The following is a 21,079-nucleotide window of genomic DNA, read 5'->3' as shown; positions in this document are numbered from 1 at the left end:
TTTCATCTTGTATTTTCCAATAACTTAGTAAGATTTTTTTCTCAGTGGTCACATAAAAACGAGAGATTCAATTGATGTTTACGCTGTTTCACTATCTCAACCAGCTATAACAGAAAAATAGCTGTGTAACAAATCTGAATCTCATTCCCGCAAGATTATTCAGAGCTGCGAGGGCACGCAAGGCGGGGGAAAAAGCAGGATGAAGTAAGTTCAACGCGTACAATGCGAGCACTACTGAGTGGCTGGCACGCTGCACAGCCACTGAGGAGTGCGGTGAGTTTAGGTAACAGGAAAAGGCGTGCGCTTCATGAATTAATGTAGATTTATCCTGCAAACAGTCTCCAATGACAGACGCACATATTCAGACTGCTTTTTTATAGCGCGAAATACCATTTCTCGCACTAAACTCTTCTCAAACTCTCCTCATACGCGCGCGCAGGCAGTGTGTTTCGTTGGGGTGAGATATGTAATGGCGGACGCTCTAGCAGACGACGCGGTTGTCCCCACCCTGTACGGAGCGGCGGGCGAGGGAAACCATTCAGGCACCCTAGCCGAAGCGTGCTCGTTGCGCCATCTAGCCGGTAATGCTAAAAACACTAAAGCTCCTCTCCGAGATACCCATCACCAGCGATAAATGGTAGATATGAATAGCTTGCCATTTAAACATTAAAAGAGGTGCCCCTTCGTGGCTCAGTGGCTAACGCCTCGCACTCGCAATTCAGAGGTCGGACTCTCGATTCCGCGCACCGGAGTCTTTTTCTGGATTTTTTTTCTTTCTTGCGTTTTCATATATACAGATACGTATACATATACGGCGAGTGACGGCGACGCCCACTTCGACGTCGACGTGGGCGGCAAAATTCAGCCGAGAGTGTCCATATAATTGCTATCGCAATAAAGAGTCGTCTTAGGTGAAAACCTCATAAGCTTTTATGAGACCACTCAATTATTCACCAGTCCCCCACACTGGTTATGAGCCCCAAGAGAAGGTGAGCAAAAACAAGAACATGAATGCGCCATAAACCTTGTGAGCTGTTTAAGTAATCCTGACACTCAGTGGTCCTGATCTTGTGTAAACTTATCCTCCGATATCAGATGGATCCAGTAAAAGCCTTAAATTAAATCCTAACCACGTTGTTACCCTGACGATCGCTGCCATACCAGTTTCATTTTTTAAAGAAACTTTTTGAATATTCGGAGAACCGGGAGTAAGGGATCTACCGGTGGCGGATGGGAGCGAAGCAATAGTGTCATTCATTACCAGTGACAAACAGAAAAGAAATCGTTCGCTGGCCAAAGGCGCTTTCATTGGCTTATACGAAAAGGCTGGCTAATAACTCCCCGAATACTGCAGCGGAAGTAGAGAGAGCTGGAAAGAGAGAGAAAGAGAGAGAGAAATAGAGAGAGTTGTTTTCGTCTTTTGGTACAAGAACGTAGAGTCGCCAAAACTAAGTCCATGACAGGTAAACAACGCATGTTCTCGACTCTAATTAAGACAAAAAAAAAAAGCGAGCAGAGTCAGTGGGTAACGAGTAGGCGTGACAGCCCGGACACGAAATTAACCGCACTTAGGGGTCAGAAAATGGAAGAACAACACGGGCCACTACACGAATGCCATTAAACGTGACGGCAGAGAACGAATGCTGGGGACGGCACCTTCAACTACCAACGTGTCTCAGCAAAATTGGGTGCAGTGCCATTCGACCGGCCTTCTCGAATGGTGAGAAAAGAGCTCGTTTTTGTATGCCGTAAACAAAGTTCGCCAGTGGTACCACAGACCGCGCTGCATGCAAAATGTGTGGCTGTCACAACGATTTTTTAAGGGATTCTAATAAGCTATATACCTTCTACACGAGATTGTTATTCATTTTATCATTATGGCTAACTACGAGAAGAAAAAATGAAGGTATTTATTTCACTTTTGAAATTAGCGCTTAAATTGCGTATTTTGCTTTCTTTTGCGTATTTTGGTATCACTCTTCAAACGAAACATTCGAACCTTGGTACATTATGACATTGTAACCTTCATATTAATGTGTAAGAACATTTCACCGATAAATGATTACGTAGAGGCATGAGGTGATGGCGTGAAAATGTGTGACATCCTGACGTGCTGGCGAAGGAAGTTCAAGGAGTTTCTCACCCGTTTTTTCGCCTACCAAGCGTCTTCTCAATAAAAGAGTGGTGGCTTCGGTATCGTGAAATCTTTGTTTACTAATTCATGTAAGAAATAATGTTTTCTTTTTCGATGTAACTTCAACACATTGATAATAATCGCCCTCGACTGGACTTATAAAGACAGTCAGTGTATAATGGATCATAATGACTGGGCCTCCAAACAATGTCTTTTCAGGGCTCAGCTGAGCTCGAACGAAACTCGTCAAGTTCACAAGAGAAATGAGAAATTATGGACGGTTTTTATAAACCAAGAAAGACATCGGCCGGCTGCCCGTAAGAGTCAGAACTTTACACACCATTTACGTAAAGTTTAAAACAATGGCTAGAGAACAGCACATTTAAAAAGACGCCACTAGCATATCTTCACGATTCCGTAATATATGATAGACTTATTACAATTCAGGCGAAGCGCCGCAAGGACATCTATATAATAACCATAACGAAAACATTAGCTAATTTATGGGCCTGTTGTAGTTAAGTTGGTGAAGAGAACGCCCTGGCGTAACAGAGTTCACACTATGTGGTTATTTTAGACAGACACAAGCCATCGATAAATCTTCGATAGGTACCTCACCGGGCAAGCTCTCTAATGGGATAGCTCTCGAAGTACTGCACGCAACCATTTGTTTGTTTGCTTGCTTCTCTTTTACTGACACAAAGCGCGATGCACTAGCCATGCGAGAGTCGCCTAATGGGGCGCCCGAGTTTTCGAGCTCAAAGACAAGTTTGGCTGGACTGCGCCTCCCTGAGCACGTGTTTCTACGCGAACGAGGTGGCCTAAACAGCGCTTCAACGAATTACGTGCAGTACAGGGAAGGCGACGTAGGGGCTTGGTTATTTCCAACCAACGAGTAATGAAAGCGAAGTTGTATATTTGAGAGGAATGAATGAAAGTCCGAGGATGTTTGTGTTTGTTTCAGCCTTGCAGCCCGCAAACGACGCCCAGGCAATGAAACGACGTGTGATCAAGGATGACTCACTGTGACTACAACTTTTTTTTCACCAATCGTAGAAGGTGTAGTTATTGCTGTACAAAGCCGAAATGTGTCGGACGTTGACTGATTGCGCTGAATACATAAACACCGAAAAGCTTGGGAAACTTGGGGGATGTTTGCGCTTCGCCTTCAAGAGTGTCGTGGAACGTGATAGCATGTAGTCGGGTCCTTCGCGGATCGCCTTCAGCCATGCTGCATGCCACTGGAAAAAGAACGACTGCAAGCGCGACCTATGCAGCTTCAAGCTATCATACACTGTCTAGTGCAATTACTGTTGTGAAATGCCCACTACACCATAATTTTTCCTCACTTTTGTGTGAGAGGGAAACAGAGGAAAGACAGGAAGCTTAACCACGCTTAAACTCGGTTGGCCAGCCTACACGTGGGGTGGCGAAAAGGGGAATGATAGATAAGAAACAACGAGAAAAAGAAAGAAAGAAAAGATAAAAAGAATACCTACAGTTAGTTTAAACCTGCAAGACACGATCTCGCGCTGTTAGTTCAAGAACGCTCGTCAAGTCCAAGCACCTTCGCGTAGCCCAGCAGGACATTCAGAGCGTTGTACATGCGTGAAGCAGTAGGCCGAGGTACCACGACCTTCTGTTATGATAGCTGTCTTAGTTCAAAACGGTCGATTTGGTTCGTAGAAGACGTCGATGAGTATGCTAAAATGGGCAGCGACATAGAATGTGCTCAATCGTCTTCTCACAGCCGCATAGGCTGCGTTTGAGGTGCCGACATCAGGAAAATTTATGCACTGCGCAGAACATTTCCTAGATTTATTGACCGATTGGTGTAGAATACCCCGAGTCTATAGAGGCACCAGAAACTAATGGTGTTATTTGTACAGCTCTACTTTCATGGTCCACAAAATGTTTTGAGATATGCGCTGCGCAGAATCCATACGACACAAGGAGCAGCGAGACCATGACAGTTAGACAATAAACCCAATTCTAGGAGAAGAACTCACACAAACTAAAATACGGTGTCGAAGCGTCACCGGGTTCAGACAACACTGAAAGGCAGGTATACTGAGCAATGGCGCATTGTTTACACCCGCTGAAACAAAGTTAAGGGTCTTTCAAATGCGAAGAAGCTTATGGCGCAGCTCAATCCGGTGTGCGGCGTGACCACTCTAACTGCGCATGCCCCAACTCTTACCCCGCACCTCACGTGAGCGCGAGGAGGTGGCAGAGCGCTGCCTCCGCTTTGTTTCTCCTCTCCCGTTTCTCTACTGTCTCTGCTGTCTGGCGGGAAGTACTTGGGGACGAACGCGACGGGATTGAGACATTATTCATGTCACAACCAGCTAGTCGTATTCGACAAGCCATCTTACCCTCCCCTACTAATTTTCGTTACGTCAACTTAAGAGATTGATCACAAAACACCCAGACTTAAGCGGGTAGATAGATGGAAGCCAAAGTGCTCGTAGTACGCAAATAAATGCTACGCGTTTACAAGGGAAAAAAAAGGTCACAGCTTTGCAGCAAAGGCGAAGCAATGAACGCGATGTCAAAAAATTGGAAGGTCACGCGAAGATTGGCAAGCAGATTAAAACGTGCCCCACGTGTTTCTTACGCACAAATGACGCACGAAACGTACTCACAGATATAGATAAGCGCAAAGAAGCGCCTCAGTTGCTACTTTGAGGTGTCTGAAATGTGCACCCTTTTCGCAGACGGAGACTGTAACGAGCGCAGTGACCTTTGAGCGCCCGGCAATTACAATAGAATCGTTCCGGTAAAATCACAAGGCGAACGATTGTTCCCACCGAAAAATAAGCGAACGCACGCGTGAGCGTCCCCTCTCCGCAGGGCAAAGTACGCGCTGGAGATGAGAGCGCGCGCCGCCGCGTCGTGACGATCTGGCGACGCGCGCTCATTGCGCCATCTCGCTGGTAATGCTGAAAACACGATAGTTTCCCCCGAGATGCCCATCGCCAGCGGTAAGTGGTAGATATAAATAGCTTGCCGTTGAAACATTGCAGGAGGTGCTCCTTCGTGGCTCAGAGGCTAACGCCTGGCACTCACGATTCAAAGGTCTGACGTTCCACTCCGCACACCGAAGACCTTTTTTGGACTATTTTTCTTTCTTGCGTTATATATATGTATGTACGTATATATATATACGGTAAATGACGGCAACGCCAGCGGCAAAATTCACTCAAAAGTGTCCATTTAATATCGCAATAAAAAGAAGCCACGAACACATCATGTGATTCATCGTATTGCACAACTGTACTGCGCCAAAGCCGGCGCTAATGGTACGTAAGAATTCGCGTCAACAACGAAATGCCACAGCTTTCGCCGCAATGACCAGCGTTATTGAAGCAAAGCTTACCAGCGCGAAGTGCGGCTTCGACCCGGAGAACAGTTCGTCGCACAATCGGCCTCATCTCGCGTGGAGAAGAGAAAAAAAAATTAAAAAGAGAACTATGGGGTTGAGGAAAAGAGACAGCGAAAGGAGACGCCCTTGGCACTGCGCCAGCGACTGCATTTCGTGGCAACCACGAATCATAGAGGAGCTCCGGGTAAAGAAATAAAGAAAAAATAATAAAGAATAGCCAGGCGCGAGCCGCGCGTCTGCAGTTAGCTGCGAGGACAGAAAGTGGGAGGAGCCATCGAGCCCGATGATCGTCGCTTACCACCGGATTGAAGGCAACTGAATCTCGTTCTCAGTCGTTTACGTAATGAAGACGTCACGCTGTTCGCTTGATTACGTCACGAAGACGTCACGATGCGCGTCTGATTACGTCAGAGGAAGGTGTGACGTCAGAAAACAAATACGGGCCGGAAAACTGGGTGCTCCCGTTCCTCGTGGTTGAGCGGGCACGCACGTTACATGGTTCACGGCGCGGTGGCGCTGCTATACAGCCGATTTACAAAGCGGAAGGTCCCTTTAGCGCGACGGTTTTCCTTCTTGCTTTTTTTTTTTTCGCAATAACTTTCGTAGGCTGACGGGCATCGGGAGACGCAGCGGTCAGTACTGCACCTCGTCGCGAGAAAGGCAACGCAGCGCATCTCATTATTCAATGAAAGCGCGCTAGATCGTAAGTGTAGAAAACAAATCAACAATCTTAGTCGCATAAAGTTCATTCTTATGAGCTCATTTTTTGTACATTTTCAGCTGTTTCACCATTTTAGGCCCTACAAGCCAGAACCATAACAATAGCTATTGAACTAAAAGACTTTCTCGAAGGTGGCGACATGTCATTCATTTTTGTTTTGTATGCGTAGGGCACACTGTTATTTATTTATTACTGCGGTGCACGACACATGTCTGTATAGTGTCAATTTTTTTCTATCTTTTTTTCTTATGCCGGTTCGAATGCGTGTTTTAGGTATTCATAGAGGCTAGGCTGAAAGCTAAGTTCCAAGTTAGCGCGTGTTCTCTTTCGGCTTTGCTTCACGTTCCATCCCCCCCCCCCCTTTTTTTTACGCGCTACGTTTTTTTCTGCATTGACACAGCGGTGTTCCTCTATAACGACACAGTAAACACACGTTCTCGATAACTCCCCCCCTCCCCCCTCGTCCTTTCACCATCTCCGATCTCCTGTCGATAACCAGAGGCTTATTTTGCGTAACCTACTTACACGTGTACTTAATTAAACCCTTACGCGTACCATCGCCACCCTATCTTTTTTTCTGCTTCTGCCTCGCACACATTCTCGAGTCCGCAAAGGCTAATCTGATGCTGGAGAAGTCGACATCCCCAGAAGCCTGACAGGCGCCCGGAGGCAGTCAGCCTTGTATACTGCGAAAAGACAACGAATTAAATACCCGCCGGGCAGAGGCCTGGCCTCGTCCCATACTCGGAACTTCACGAAAACTAATAAAAAAATTGAGTTGCGACTCGCGAGTAAGGTTAACGCTACAGCTAAGTAATACAGCGTCAGAAAGGCACACTTGCCGATTCCTGTGGATTCAAAAAGAACGGAAAGAGGACACACTCCGCATCCACGCTAAAAGGTTCGCGCGTCCAAGATAATAGCGTGAACCAACGACAGCCGACGTGGAACAAAAACAGACCGAAACGAGACCGGCTAGCTGGACAACGCATTCAACTTCCCGCGTGCAAACACCAGGCAAATAGGCCAGTTAAAATTAAATCTTCCTCCCTGTAACAATGTTTATGGCGAACAATTGTTAGAATTCTTTGGAGCTCAAACTTGGAACGCAGAACACTAGAATAAAAAAAAATATGCGTAACTTTGACCTTTCTTGCAAATATTTTTTATCGTCTACTGAAATGTAATCACCTTGTCATACGTAGATTGTGCATCGCTGAAACTTCCATACGTATAAAGCCAATCATGTTCATGACCAATCGGGTGCGCTGCTAACTTTTACTGATGATCTCTGTTGGACCAGCTACTAGCCACTTAAGCTATTGGCCCAAATATTATTGATATATAGGGTGTAACGTCCCAAAACCAACATATGATTATAAGAGACGCCGTAGTGGAAGGCTTCGGAAATTTCGACCACCTGGATGCTTTAACGTGCGTCTGTCCAAATATTATGTACGCATCTATTGTACACGCGTCCTAATAAACTAATTTTGATTTTGATTCGATTTTGACAGTGCTAACTGCGAAATTATTCCAGGTTTCGCTGTAACCATTCACGGTTGAATCGCGAATAAAGAGAAAGTCACAGCTAGTTAGCAGCACTTTTAGTTCGGGGAACTCCAAGATCCTAAACGTAAAAAAAAATATGGATTTTGTGTCTTTGTAGTTTGATAAAGACTCACGTTTTTCGTGTATATATGCTAACGAAATCGCCATCACATAGCTTCGCACGACAGACAATCGCCGTCGCCTGTCTTCGATCTGAACCTAGTTCGGAGCTCATGCATTATTCCGTACCCCCGCAAACTCTGAACAGGAAAGGGAGGTTCCGGCTAACCTTTTGATGAAGTGCGTCCTGTCTTTGTGCTGTAGGAAATCCCGAGAATGTTCTCTCATATAAGAAGCGCCTGTCGAATCTTCTCGATTCTAACCAGTCTTTTTTCATTCTTTATTTTTTTTTGTCGCAAGAACGGTTTGCGGCTGAATGCCTCTGTTAGTGCATTCATCTCGGCTAGTTCGAAATTCCGCAATAGAATGTTACGCAACACTCTTACTATGGAGAAGTAGATAAACAGTGGCGCCTTTTGCGTCCATCCTTTGTAGAGTAATGACCAACGTACGGCGATGAATCATTACTAATAATATCCGATCAAGCTCTTCGTTCGTTAGTACTGCCATAAATTGATTGAGTGGTATGTGGGGTTTAACGTACCAAAACCACCATATGAGTATGAAAGACGCCGCAGTGGAAGGCTCCGGAAATTTTGACCACCTGGGGTCCTTTAACGTGCACCCAAATATGAGCACACGGGCCTACAGCACTCCCGCCTTTACCGGAAATGCAGCCGCCGCAGTTGGAATTCCATCCCGCGACCTGCAGGTCAGCAGCCGAGTACCTTAGCCATTAGAGCACCGCGGTGGGGTACTGACACAAATCGAAACTTAGCGAACACGCACACTAAACATTACCGACCAGCGTCTTTCTGAGTAGTCTGTTGTGTGTTGGGCAGTGTTCTGAATTCATAAGCCATAGGTACTCCGGGCCATAGAGCTTCCTAAAATTAACTAGAGGGGACTGTGGCACTGCGATCGTTGAGCCACCATGAGAACGAGGGGTAGTACACGGATTTGCCTAGTCTTCGTGCTTGCTGGCTTTGAACGCATTTGTGGCTTTGTTTACTGCTGTATTTGGGTTTCGTTTCGAATACAATAATGAACCGTTGTAAACTTCGTGCCCGTATGTGCATTGATCATCCTAAATGGTTAAGGTGGGGAACCGTAACTGGTAAACTTTTGCCGACTGTCGTCTCGTGCCAAAGCAGCTCTAAGCCGTGCGAAACCAAACGAAGCCGGAAATACGAAGAATAGACAAATCTGGTAACTAACTCCCCATCATTCCCTGTATTAGTTGAAGCGCCGTGTGTTGCAGCTCCCATGGACACTAGAGTCAGAGCCCTATACCCCGCAGCCTATCGGCGTCCGTGCGAAAACGTAACTACACGACGCGGGCCTAGCAAAAAGCCCGGCTCGGCCTCTTCAAGTCGAATACGTACCCCCTTTCACCTTTGAGCGTCGAGCTCCTTTACGAAAACTGTATAAAATTTTTAAACTAATTTACCGCTATGTAACCTCAGAAGCAATGTCTGGTCGTTATCTCAGTGGCCTGAGTGTCAGCAGGAATTTAAGAGAGGGGGCAGCTCGGCGGAGAACTGTAATTTATGAGAATAACGCTGGCAATAAGAGACGTGGACACAATTGCCGTGTTCCAATGCCCACCGTACACAGCTAACTAGACAGCTAAGTGGACAGCGGCCATCTCGAATATCGTTCCGATTCTCTCGTGGCCGTCAAAATAGACAGCTTCGAGACGGCAGCATCGTAGACAAACACGATGCAAGCCACTTTGCTGTTCAAATAAGATGGCGGCTTAGCGAACTGCTCAGATGGCACGGATCTCCCCGGAACGGTCGTCTGCAAGTTTCTTCAGAAGCTGAATGCGAGTTGCGTTGAAGTTTTATTAAATTTGAACACAAAGTATGCTAAAGAAACGAAAGTGACACTTGTTTATGTTAGCTTTCTCTTCTAGACGCGAGGAAGCGTCTTGTCGCGTAGAAGCCATCCAGACGCGTTCTATATCTCGGACAACGTGGGCTCGATGCTGTCTTCTAAGCTGTCACTACGGTCTACGATGTTGTTTACGATTGGAACGCGGCCAATAGCAAATTTAGCGAACGTGTTCGTTGCGTTTCCACTCTGTATCCCCAAAAGAAGGGAGGGGGGGGGGGGGGTCTAGCAAGCACCTTGGTGCCACCGATAGGTCTTGAACATAATCCTCGATATCAGAAAATGAAGGCTTAAAGGGTACATATCAGAGACGCGAAAGAGTGAGAACGTACCGAAAGAAATGTGTCGTATATATCGTTTTTACACGGCTACATCCATCCATCTATTCCTTTGTTTACATTTGATCTCATTCTAATCTATTCCATTCCATTCCAATCTATTCGATTCCATTTCATCGTCATTATCATATGATCGTTTACTTTGAAATGTGACAACCGGTCTAGCGTTACAACACACTACTCGTACTGTTCTTGTTTAGTTCTCAATCGATAAACCAATCAATCAATCAATTATTCAACCAATCAATAAATCACTCAGGATTCATATTGAGCTTGAAAGACACTCAGTAGTGCTTGGTGGGTACAGACGAAAAAGCCATTGATCAGGCTTGACAGAGCCCGTGCGCCAAGGCTCGGGAAACATGGCGTACAATGTACAGAAAGGCGAAATGGGCCCGTGGCAGCTTCTATTCATTATATTCGTCGTTCGTACTTCGCGCCATTCGCTCAGCGCATGTATAATGAGAAAAAAAATTATCCACGGCATTTCAAATTTCCCACCCGTTCGGAAACCGGATGGGGCCTTTCTTCAAAAATGGCACCTCATAACGGAACAAATGCGCTAACTGCGTTCCAAACTCTGGGCGAGCTTCTATATATGTATATCCGAGTCAATCGCATTGCCCGCTGCGCTTTGCAGGAAACGTCGCTCACGGCAGCATATTTCGGTGGATCAACGAGGGGCGAGTGAGTGGGTGTGGTACAGTCGTGGGCCCTCTAATTTGACTGCCAACGAGCGGGATCCGGGAATCATTTTTGACGGCCGAGCTTTTTAAGCTAACCGCCATCGCCGACGTGCCCGATATTTCATGTAAGCTGTCAAAGTGTTGAGCATACGAAGGAAAATTTCCAGAACATGCAGGCGGCGAGGTTCGCACAGTGTTTAATCGAGACAGAAGTGATCGTGATGACGATGGTTCCTCAATTATGGCTCATGCCCACTCCGAGGATTGACCGAGAATTTGTTATATGAATATTTAGGCATTTCAAGTGATAAATCGTCCTAACAAAAGGACGAAATAACGTAATAGAAGCAGAAAAAGTTCAGTAATTACTTTTTGCCATTCCGGCCAGATAGTTATCTTGAACGTAGGTTACAGTAGTATCAAACACGTGTAAAATATATGTTTCGAATGTCTTTATTACTGTTATATTACATACACAAATAGGAATTTACAGGCAAGTAGCAGACTGATTGTGGCAGGAGTGCGCTTCTGTATCGTTCTCATCCTGGAGCAGTTTCGTGAATTTTTGTAGTGCAGTAAAAAAATATCGGTATTAGCACAGTGATTAGCATGCTCAGTCACCTCGCTGGCGACTACAACACTTCCAAGGGCGTCTCCTTGGAATGGCGAGCACTTCGGCATGCAACATCTGCGCCTGCGAGGAAACGCTTGAGCACATTCTATGTCATTGCCCAGCATACCAGACCGAACGACGTATTATGGAAGCCAGGCTCTGTCAGCTGGATTCACGGCCGCTTACAGAAGAGAAGATCCTGGGACCTTGGCCGACGGCTTCCCATACGCGCAAAGCCACGAAAGCCCTCTTGTACTTTTTAAGGAACACCAAATTTCACGACCGCTTGTGAAAGAACTGTGCGAGGCCGTGCTGTGTAGTTTCGAGCTGACTATTTATGCTTCTCTTTCTTACTCCTCTTCTTTTCTGTCTCTTTTCGTTCTATTATTCCCCTTTTACCCCACCCCAAGTGTAGGGTAGCCAACCGAGCCAAGCTTGGTTAACCTCCCTGCCTTTCCTCTCTCTCTCTCTCTCTCTCTCTCTCTCTCTCTCTCTCTCTCCAAGGGCGAATCTGCCTTAGCTAGTTGTAATTTATTTCTACGGCCTGTATGTTAACTAAGAAGAAGAATGCGTTATTATCCACTGAAGTAATTTACAAAACACTTCTGCGGAAACACCCAGATCCGTAGCCGATATGGCTACTATCATCATCTTACCATATCGTCATCATAAGCGGGAATGAGCTACAGAAAGTGGGTGATACCCATACTCACCATTGGTCCGATAAAAATGGGGGCAGCAGTTATCCCGACAAATATTTTCTCCTGTGTGTTATTTTCCCGACTTCGTTATTTTAAAAGCAAAATTCGCTACTTGATTGCTTGCATTCCGGTACATTAAGTTATTGCATTATTGATTTCTTCGATCTCATCTCTCTTCGTTTTAATTGAACGAATTCCAACCTTTTATTGAAGAATTCTATTATAAAAACCATCCAGTTCTTGGCCAATCCTCCAGTGTGGGTGATTGATTGATTGATTTGTGGGGTTTAACGTCCCAAAACCACCATATGATTATGAGAGACGCCGTAGTGGAGGGCTCCAGAAATTTTGACCACCTGGGGTTCTTTACCGTGCACCCAAATCTGAACACACGGGCCTACGACATTTCCGCCTCCATCGGAAATGCAGCCGCCGCAGCCGGGATTTAAACCCGCAACCTGCGGGTCAGCAGCCGAGTACCTTAGCCACTAGACCACTGCGGCGGGGTTAGTGTGGGTGTGTGCCGAAAAATCAAGGATCTACTCTACTCTGCTCTGCTCTACAAACAGCTGTGAAGCGACGATGGCGAGTCGAGGACGAGTACGTATATACGACGAGAGAACACTAGGTTACGGGAGAGGCCAGGGCGGCTGCGAAGAGACTCCGAAGTGATAGAGTATACGGTAACGACGACACGGCCGCATATCTACGAGAGAGGTGGAAACCCTTGGTTTCGTCACGACGTTCTGTCTCGGGAGTTTAAAGATCCACGTGTCACGTCTGCGACTGTATGTGGCTTGAACCATGTCACTGCATTGAAAATTCGAAAGCAAGCAATTGGTTTCTATCAGCATAAAAGTATCACACACTGGACTCCTTGATTTAAAAAAAAATATCACTTCATCTTCACGGAGTGAATGATGATTGGTGGGCCGAAGCGTTCGTCAGTCCGTCCGTGCTTGCGTCCACCCATTCGTTCTTTCTTCCGTCCGTCCGTCCGTGCATCCGTTTATTCGTGTGACCATCCGTGCATCCATCCGTACGTCCATTCTCCCGTCTGTCCATTCGTGCGTCTGTCCGTCCGTCCATGCGTCTGTTCATGCGTCCGTCTGTCCGTCCGTCTATCTAATGAACACTCAAAGTACAGCCATCTCGCATCTTTTCATCATGTATTCATCATATGAATACGACGGACGCACAAGCCACGCCATAAGGAGGTTCGCCCCTAAAACAAAAAATTCGGCCGATCCCACGTACCTTGAGAATCGACGTTATGCGAAGCGCGCGGAGGGAAGGAGATCGTGTTGCGATTTTCGTAGCGAGCGACACGCTATGAAATGAAGCTAAATATATGTGCAAATGATGCTCGCACGTACATATGCCGAACCGTGGCAGATGTTTATATAATACGTTGTTTGCACTTGCGCAACGGTGCCAACAGGAACACGGGTATCAGCAACACCAGAAGCTGATACGAAGCGCTGGTGCTCGCGATAATGGTAGCTCTGGACGCTGCTACATAAATCAACTTCAGCGCATGGCACCTAACCACAATTGACGTTATAAAAGGAGTACATATGCAATGTTTATAAAATTGAATAGTCAGCACTGCAACCACAACTGGCGTTTCAAGAACATAGCGTTTATTTGAAAAGCAGTTCCGAGACCTGGCGTGGATCTGTGGTAGAATGCTTGATTGCCACGCAGAATAGTGGTGTGCGATACCTGCTGGGACCCTGACATTTATTCTTTGCATTCCTCGGGTCCACGCTGCCGATGTTAGGTTTTTCTTAAGGCTCACGCGCTATAATTACCGATGTGTGTTCTCGTCGTTCCTAATAGATATATACTAAGTGTCGATCACGTGTGGCACATACTTACGTACCAGTGGCGCATACTAGCCCACGGCTATGGGCTTACTGTTTGACGGGAAGTGCTTGGCGACGTACGCAACGGGATTGAGACACTATTATCGCGATAGCAATTATACGGACATTCTCGGCTGGATTTCGCCACCAGCGTCGGCGTCGACGTGGGCGTTGCCGTCACTCACCGTATATGTATACGTATCTATATATACGAAAACGCAAGAAAAACTCCAGAGAAAGACTCTGGCGTGAAATCAAACGTGGAATTCCTGAAACGTGAGTGCGAGGCGTTAGCCGCGGAGCTACGGAGAAGCGCGTCCTTCAATGTTCAAACGACAAGAGACTTATAACTACCACTGATTGCTGCTGACGGGCATCTCAAAGGGAGGGGGAACTATCGTGTTTTCAGAATTATCAGAAAGATGGCGCAATTAGCGCACGTCGCCACATCGTCACTACGCGGCGGCGCGCACTTTCATCTCTTACGCGTACTTTGCCCCGTGGAGAGCACATGTAGACGCTCACTTGCACCTGCTTATCTCGCTGTGGGGAGGATCGTGCGTCTTGGTTGGCCTTTGGCCTCCACTGGAACGATTCTGTTGTAGTTAGAGGACGCAAAAGTTCACTGCAATTGTTGCACAGCCTTTGTTTGCGAAAACAGCGCACTTTTAAGACACATCGAAATAACAACTGAGACGCTTATTCGCGTTCATCTGTACCTGTGAGTACGTTTCGTGCGTTATTTGTGCGTGAGAGACACGGGACACGATTCGATCTTCTTGCCATTTTGCGTGTAACCTTCCAACTTTTTCCTATCGCGCTCATTGCTTGGCCTTTGCGGCAAAGCTGTGACTTTTTCATGTCATGATCACCTAGCCCGAACTAATTTTGGTTCACGTAAGCGACTAGAAAGACAGACAGACAGACAGACACAGATAAATATATAGATAAATAGATAAATAAAAAAGAAATAGATATATAGAGATAGAGAGATATATAGAGATAGATAGAGATAGAGAGATATATAGAGATAGATAGAGATAGAGAGATAGATAGAGATAGATAGATAGAGATAGATAGATAGATAAATAAATAGATAGAGATAAATAGAGATAAATAGAGATAGATAGAGATAAATAGAGATAAATAGAGATAAATAGAGATAAATAGAGATAGATAGATAAATAGAGATAAATAGAGATAGATAAATAGATAGATAGATAGATATAGATAGATAGATAAATAGATAGATAGATAAATAGATAGATATAGATAGATAGATATAGATAGATAGATATAGATAGATAGATAGATAGATAGATATAGATAGATAGATATAGATAGATAGATATAGATAGATAGATAGATAGATAGATAGATAGATATAGATAGATATAGATAGATATAGATAGATAGATAGATAGATAGATAGATAGATAGATAGATAGATAGATAGATAGATAGATAGATAGATAGATAGATAGATAGATAGATAGATAGATAGATAGATAGATAGATAGATAGATAGATAGATAGATAGATAGATAGATAGATAGATAGATAGATAGAAAAACTGTTCGCAGTACACAAAGAAAGAAATGTTCCGCCTTTAAAAAACATGATCACACACCCATATATTATTCACGTCGTCCAGTCTGTAGTAATAAAAATTCCACACAGTAATCAAGGTAGCACACACAGGTGTCCTCTTGTTTTTTTAATGTAGTGTTGGCGGCCCCGGGATACAGCAGATTTGTCAAGTGATAAACTTCCAGCTAAAACTTCCGTAGCTGGTAATGGAATAAATTTTAAAAAAACGCTACGCTTGAGCAGGCCTTTTCAAACCCCCCAAAAATTGTACAGCGAAGGATCCAGCGTTTAGCTGGCCCGATATACCGAAAGGAAGCAGTTCCACTCATGCTTGATATCCAAATCTTGCGGACACTGTTTTTGATTTTCTGACACTTCAACCTTTCCCAACTTTTTTTTAAATTTTCATTAAAGATCTGGAAATGAGCTAATGCCAGCTGTCGCTCCTACGCTGCTGCGAAACACGCAAGCACCTCACTGCTTAAAAAGCATTAGTTTTATTATTCACCTCTGTATTACAAGACGGCGTAACGGGACAGCACCTGCCGCAGTCGTTGGCACAGATTGACATCATTAGAGTTTCGTAACACAGCCGGAGCTCTTTACCTTTTATTTTTCACCTCGTTTTCTCTACAGCTCATCTCCCGACTTCCGTCGGGCACATGGTTCCACTGGTTAGGACACCAGCACTGCGCTAACAAAAGAGCCCTTAATTCCTTTCCTCCACGCTCTTTTTTTTCTTCTTTTTGCTTCGAATTGCGTCACATGCCACGTAACAATCGGCGAATAAGCTTGTTTCTTGTTTTCGCCACAAGGGTCAGGGCGTGTCTTTGGGCTTAATAGCAATCACGTAACACCTAACGGACGTGCACGCTATACTACGAAGCGCAAGTGTCGATACAGCTTAGTCATTGATTGTACTGCAGCACTTGACGCGTTTTGCGCAAAATATTTAAACGCGCCTCTTTGAAGAAGCGCATCTCTTTGAAGAAAAGAAAAGGACAGCATATCCACGGAGTGAATGATGGAGAGTGGGGCGAAGCATTCGTCTGTCCATTCGTTCTTGCTTCCGTCCGTCCATGCGTCCGTCTGTGTGACCGTTCATGCGTCCATCCACCCGTCCGTGCATCTGTTCGTGCGTCCGTCCCTTCGTTCGTCCATGCATCCGCCCCTGCGTCCGTTCATGCGTCCATCCATGCATCTGTCTGTGTGTCCGTTCGTCCATTTATTCAACACTCCAAGTAGCACCATCTCGCATCTTTTCATCATATATTCCCCATATAGAAGCACCGCCATCCAGCGGACATTCCAAGGACTAAACGAGAGGTGGCACACGCACGCTTTCTTACGGCTTGCGCTTCGGGTCTACTTCCCACCTTTAACCACCTCGAGTTCATGGTATATACTAGTTCACTGTATTCATGGCACTGCGGCTCAACACTCGCTAAACCTTTATAAAACTAAGGAGGTTCACCCAACGAGTATGATGTAGCAACCTTTTCCTGTCAGATTTTGCTCACTGTACATGCCAATGGCTGCTAATGGGGATCGCAGCGTGCGCGTTAACTAAAAGCCGAATGCTCCTGTCTCTCATTCCCCATTAGCAGCCATGGGCATGTACATTGAGCACTATCTTTTATTGTTCAACAACGCACAGAAGAAATCTCTCACCGGCACCACCTTGGAGGTCAAAATGTTATACTTGTTACACACTACAACGGCTACGAGGGACGAACGGGTGCCGCTATAAGGAGCTTCACCCCTAAAAACTATTTATTTGTCCCAATCACTGTCAATGGGTTTGAATACTATGCAACGCGTTCATGTATATTAGACGAAATTTAAACACCGTATGAAACTACGCCGCTTGCCCGTCCTAAGGGCAGACCTCAACATTGGACCACAATTAGGAGTGTGCGTCGAGATGCCTCAAGTTGAGCGAGGAGGAGTGGGACTAGCTCCCGTGTAGTCCCGTCCTAGACACGCAAATTCTGGCTGTCTGGCATGCCCGGGATCGGGCCGGTTGCAGAAGCCCGTCACGACGTGAAGCGAACTGGGACCGACCGACCGACCGACTTCGCTCACTTTTGCGTGCGTATTGTGGCACTATAGTGGCTTTAGTACGCCTTGTATAACGTGGTAGAACAATTGCATGCTGTTTAATTCAAGAGAGGACGATGACGATGTGGCATTGTGGTTTCTGTTCCGGTTTGGGAACTGGCCTCGCATATGATTCCCTATGCATAGTAATAAAGACAGTTTCATGAGCGTCCGCCTGGGTCGCGTCTCCTGCCCTATTGGCCTCGAGGACGTACCGTGGCGCCACCTACGTGATGACGTCACTCATAGGATGCCACGTTGACTGTCTGCTAGAACACCGCATTTCCTGCGCTTTTGCTGTGGACACCGTGCGAGCTTCCCTTTGTTTTGAAGCTCAATGCTTAAAGAAGCGGTAAGACCCGATAATACGGGCAAGCAAACTAACGAATCGGTGCCCACAGTGGCACTCTTGTGTCTAATTTGAATCGTGGAATCGCGACTAAGAACCGGTGCAACCACGGGGAACGGTGCAAGTGGTGTCGCGAAAGCAAACCTGCCGTATTCCACGACTACGCATCCTATCTGTGGAGTCATAGCGATCGCAGCGCTGGCCTCTCTATAGTGGAGGCCCTCGCGGCCAGTACTCCTTACAACGGGCCCTGGGTCTTTGTCTTTGCATCGCGTCCGTCGCGCGATACAACGCGTGGCCCACGCAGCAAGACGAAAGAGAGAGAATTATTAAAGACGACGTTTTCTTTCTTGGAATACTCCGACGTGGAAAATGTCGCTCTGTTTTTTATAAAAAATTGGTGAACGATTTAGAGCACTGTTTGTACTTGCACTTTTATGGCTAAACCCAACCACAGGCGCAGACGGCTCAAATCCAACCACATCAGCAGCGCTCACCAATATTGCTCTAGTTTCTGCGTTCATACCTGTGCATGCTATCGATTAAAAAGCAAATGCTGCGCATACCTGAGGCTGAAGGTCAACCCGTCCATATGCTGTGGGGTGTTTTTTTATGCTATAAAAGGAATATATAAGGAACTCCAAGAAGCATAGCGTTTATTTTAATGGAGAACTGTCGATGTTTGTCGGGCTATTCACATGACATGCTTGTCTAGGTACTAGGCGATGACTATATGATAATCAAGGATCGTTGCTACAGGCGTGTAGGAGACTCACCAGGAACTCCGTTTTGAGGAGCACGTCGTACTTCTTGAAGAGCGCTATGTGCTTTGGGAACCGGGCCAGCTCGATGGGCTGGGTGGGTATGAAGGAGGATGCCTCGTCCGGCAGGGGCAGAAGACCGCTGTTGAGCAGCGACAGCTGAAGCATGTTCAGCGAGCTGATGACGCCGGAGTTGGCGCTGCGCAGCCGCTGTCCCCGCGGCTTGGTCCGCGGCGGAGGCGGCGCAGACCCGTGCGAAGACTTGGACTTGCTCTTAGACTTGTTCTTGAGCTGAGAGAGAAGAACGCGGCGACTTATGTAATGTTAAGAAGGCAATTCTTAGACGTTGTGTTACACACTGCCTTAGTTGTTAAACTAATGTGTTTTCATATTAATGTGTTAGCAATTAACCTCATCAAAATCCGTCCCCCTTGCCCGGAAACTTAACCAATGTCGTCAAGCTCAAGAGGGCGCGGGTCATTTTAAGTGCGAATGCACTTTATAAGCGAGCCTGAATCCGCCGTCCGTGGTGCGCCTCCTCCTCTCCCCTAGCAACGGCCCGAGGAGCGGAGAGGAGCGTCTGTAGCAACGGCGCAGCGACGTCACACACCACGTGATTGCGCGCGCTCCACCCTCCGCTCCGTGGCTGCGCGCACCTGTGATGCCGAGCTACAGTGTACTAGAAGAATTCTAGTACACTGTAGCCGAGCGCAAGCGGGCGAAGCAGGCCGCGGACATAAACATCATTATAGTGCGAATTTACTCTCACATATACGCGTAAACTCACCAAGATTTCCCGAGAGGGTATAATGGTTCCTGGGAATCGCAATGTGATCACACGGGGGAGTTCACGTCAACTCACTGGCGAATGCCAACGGACTTTAACTTTACTCCCCCTCATAGCATCACCCCGTGCCTTCGCACTTAACCATATTTGCAGCTTAAGGCGCGAAAACGACACGGACGAAGAGAGACAGTACACACACACGGAGCGCCGTGTCTTCGTCCGTGTCTCTCTCTTCGTCCGTGTCGTTTTCGCGCCTTAAGCTGCAAATATGTTAAACCAACAAGCCCAGTCTGCTATTCTTACACTTAACCATGTTCGCCCTCGGGGAAATGCTTGGGAGTTTTTTTTTTCTCAGTTTCGAAACTTCGAACGCTGGTCAAACCACATACCGACACGCTCAGTGCGGATTCTCACCTTCGGCGTCGACGCCTGCGTCGGCGCGTTGGAAGCGGCAGGCGCCGAGGACGAGGACTTCTTGCTGCCTCTGCCCATCTTGGGGCGGGCGCCTGAAGGCGGGGCTTCCAGCGCCGCGTCGCTGGAGTGCTTTCTCACGCCGCTGTCGGCCAGCCTGCAGTGCGGCTGGGCCGCCCGCGCATGCGCACTGCCTCCACTCCTCCTTTCACGCAGGAGGCTTTAGCGGCAGCGCCACCGCGCGGTCACGCGCGGAACCACGAAGATACCATTGTGGCCAATGCTTCTGCTGCTGCTCAGTGAGCTTACGGTGCTGCTGTTGCTTGCGATAACGATGCCTCCTCCGGTGATGAGAGACGATAGCTCGTTCACCGTCTCGGAATAGCGGAGAAGGGACCACCGTCGATCGAGAGTCGGCTGTTTCTGCGAATGGAGAAGGTTTATGCAGTGTAAATGTAAGGAACTTCACAAGAAAGGGACCTAAGAGAGTCAAGGGCTCTTACTGTCAACTAAAAGGAAGACTACAGCGTGCAGACGGTACAGTCCATGCGCCACTTCACCTCATCTTACGAACTCATTTTCTTCATAAAGAGAGAATCAGTATGGCTATAAACTGTGCTCGCAACTTGAGGACTTGGCCCCGGCACCTTCACCATTATGCGATCACAGGATCAACTGCATTACAAGAGCAACCACTTCGAGGAACGAGTCACACCAACAACGTGCATTACTGCCACAAATAATGCCCGTTGTCTGTCACTACTACTATCAAACCACGTTGTAAAGAAGCAGCAGGGGAACTAATAATTCGTTCTTTACATTCGATATCACTTGTAACAATAGGCACATGAATCAGATACAAGAAATTGACAATATGCCTCGAGCAAAGACTCTAGCTTCAGAGACTACTCAATCTCGGCTTCAAACCCACCTTAAACAAGATAATCATTCGTATATAGTCTCCTTGTAGCATTTCAAACTATATAGACCAGAACTTGATAAGGCGAAAATACAACAAAATGAAATTCGTACGACAAAGCGGACCAGCGTGCATATTTACTTGACGAA

General features: G+C 46.5%; 1 protein-coding gene across 1 annotated transcript in view; it reads right to left on the bottom strand.

The window, feature by feature from the left end:
* Positions 1-20,423, bottom strand: part of Ptp36E (protein tyrosine phosphatase 36E) — a 102,820-nt gene extending 82,397 nt beyond the window's left edge. Inside the window, exons 1-2 of the mRNA XM_075875647.1 lie at positions 20,015-20,423; positions 18,829-19,104 (exon numbers count right to left, since the gene is read on the bottom strand). Of these exons, the coding sequence (XP_075731762.1) occupies positions 18,829-19,104; positions 20,015-20,092 (354 nt within the window). The 5' untranslated portion in view covers positions 20,093-20,423. The remainder of the gene's footprint in view (positions 1-18,828; positions 19,105-20,014) is intronic.
* Between the last annotated feature and the right edge of the window lie 656 nt (positions 20,424-21,079).

Source organism: Rhipicephalus microplus, chromosome 10 (assembly GCF_043290135.1).
Source record: "Rhipicephalus microplus isolate Deutch F79 chromosome 10, USDA_Rmic, whole genome shotgun sequence".
NCBI classification, from domain to species: Eukaryota; Metazoa; Arthropoda; class Arachnida; order Ixodida; family Ixodidae; genus Rhipicephalus; species Rhipicephalus microplus.
Note: the sequence above shows the minus strand (reverse complement) of the source record. Positions and strands in the feature narration are given on the sequence as shown.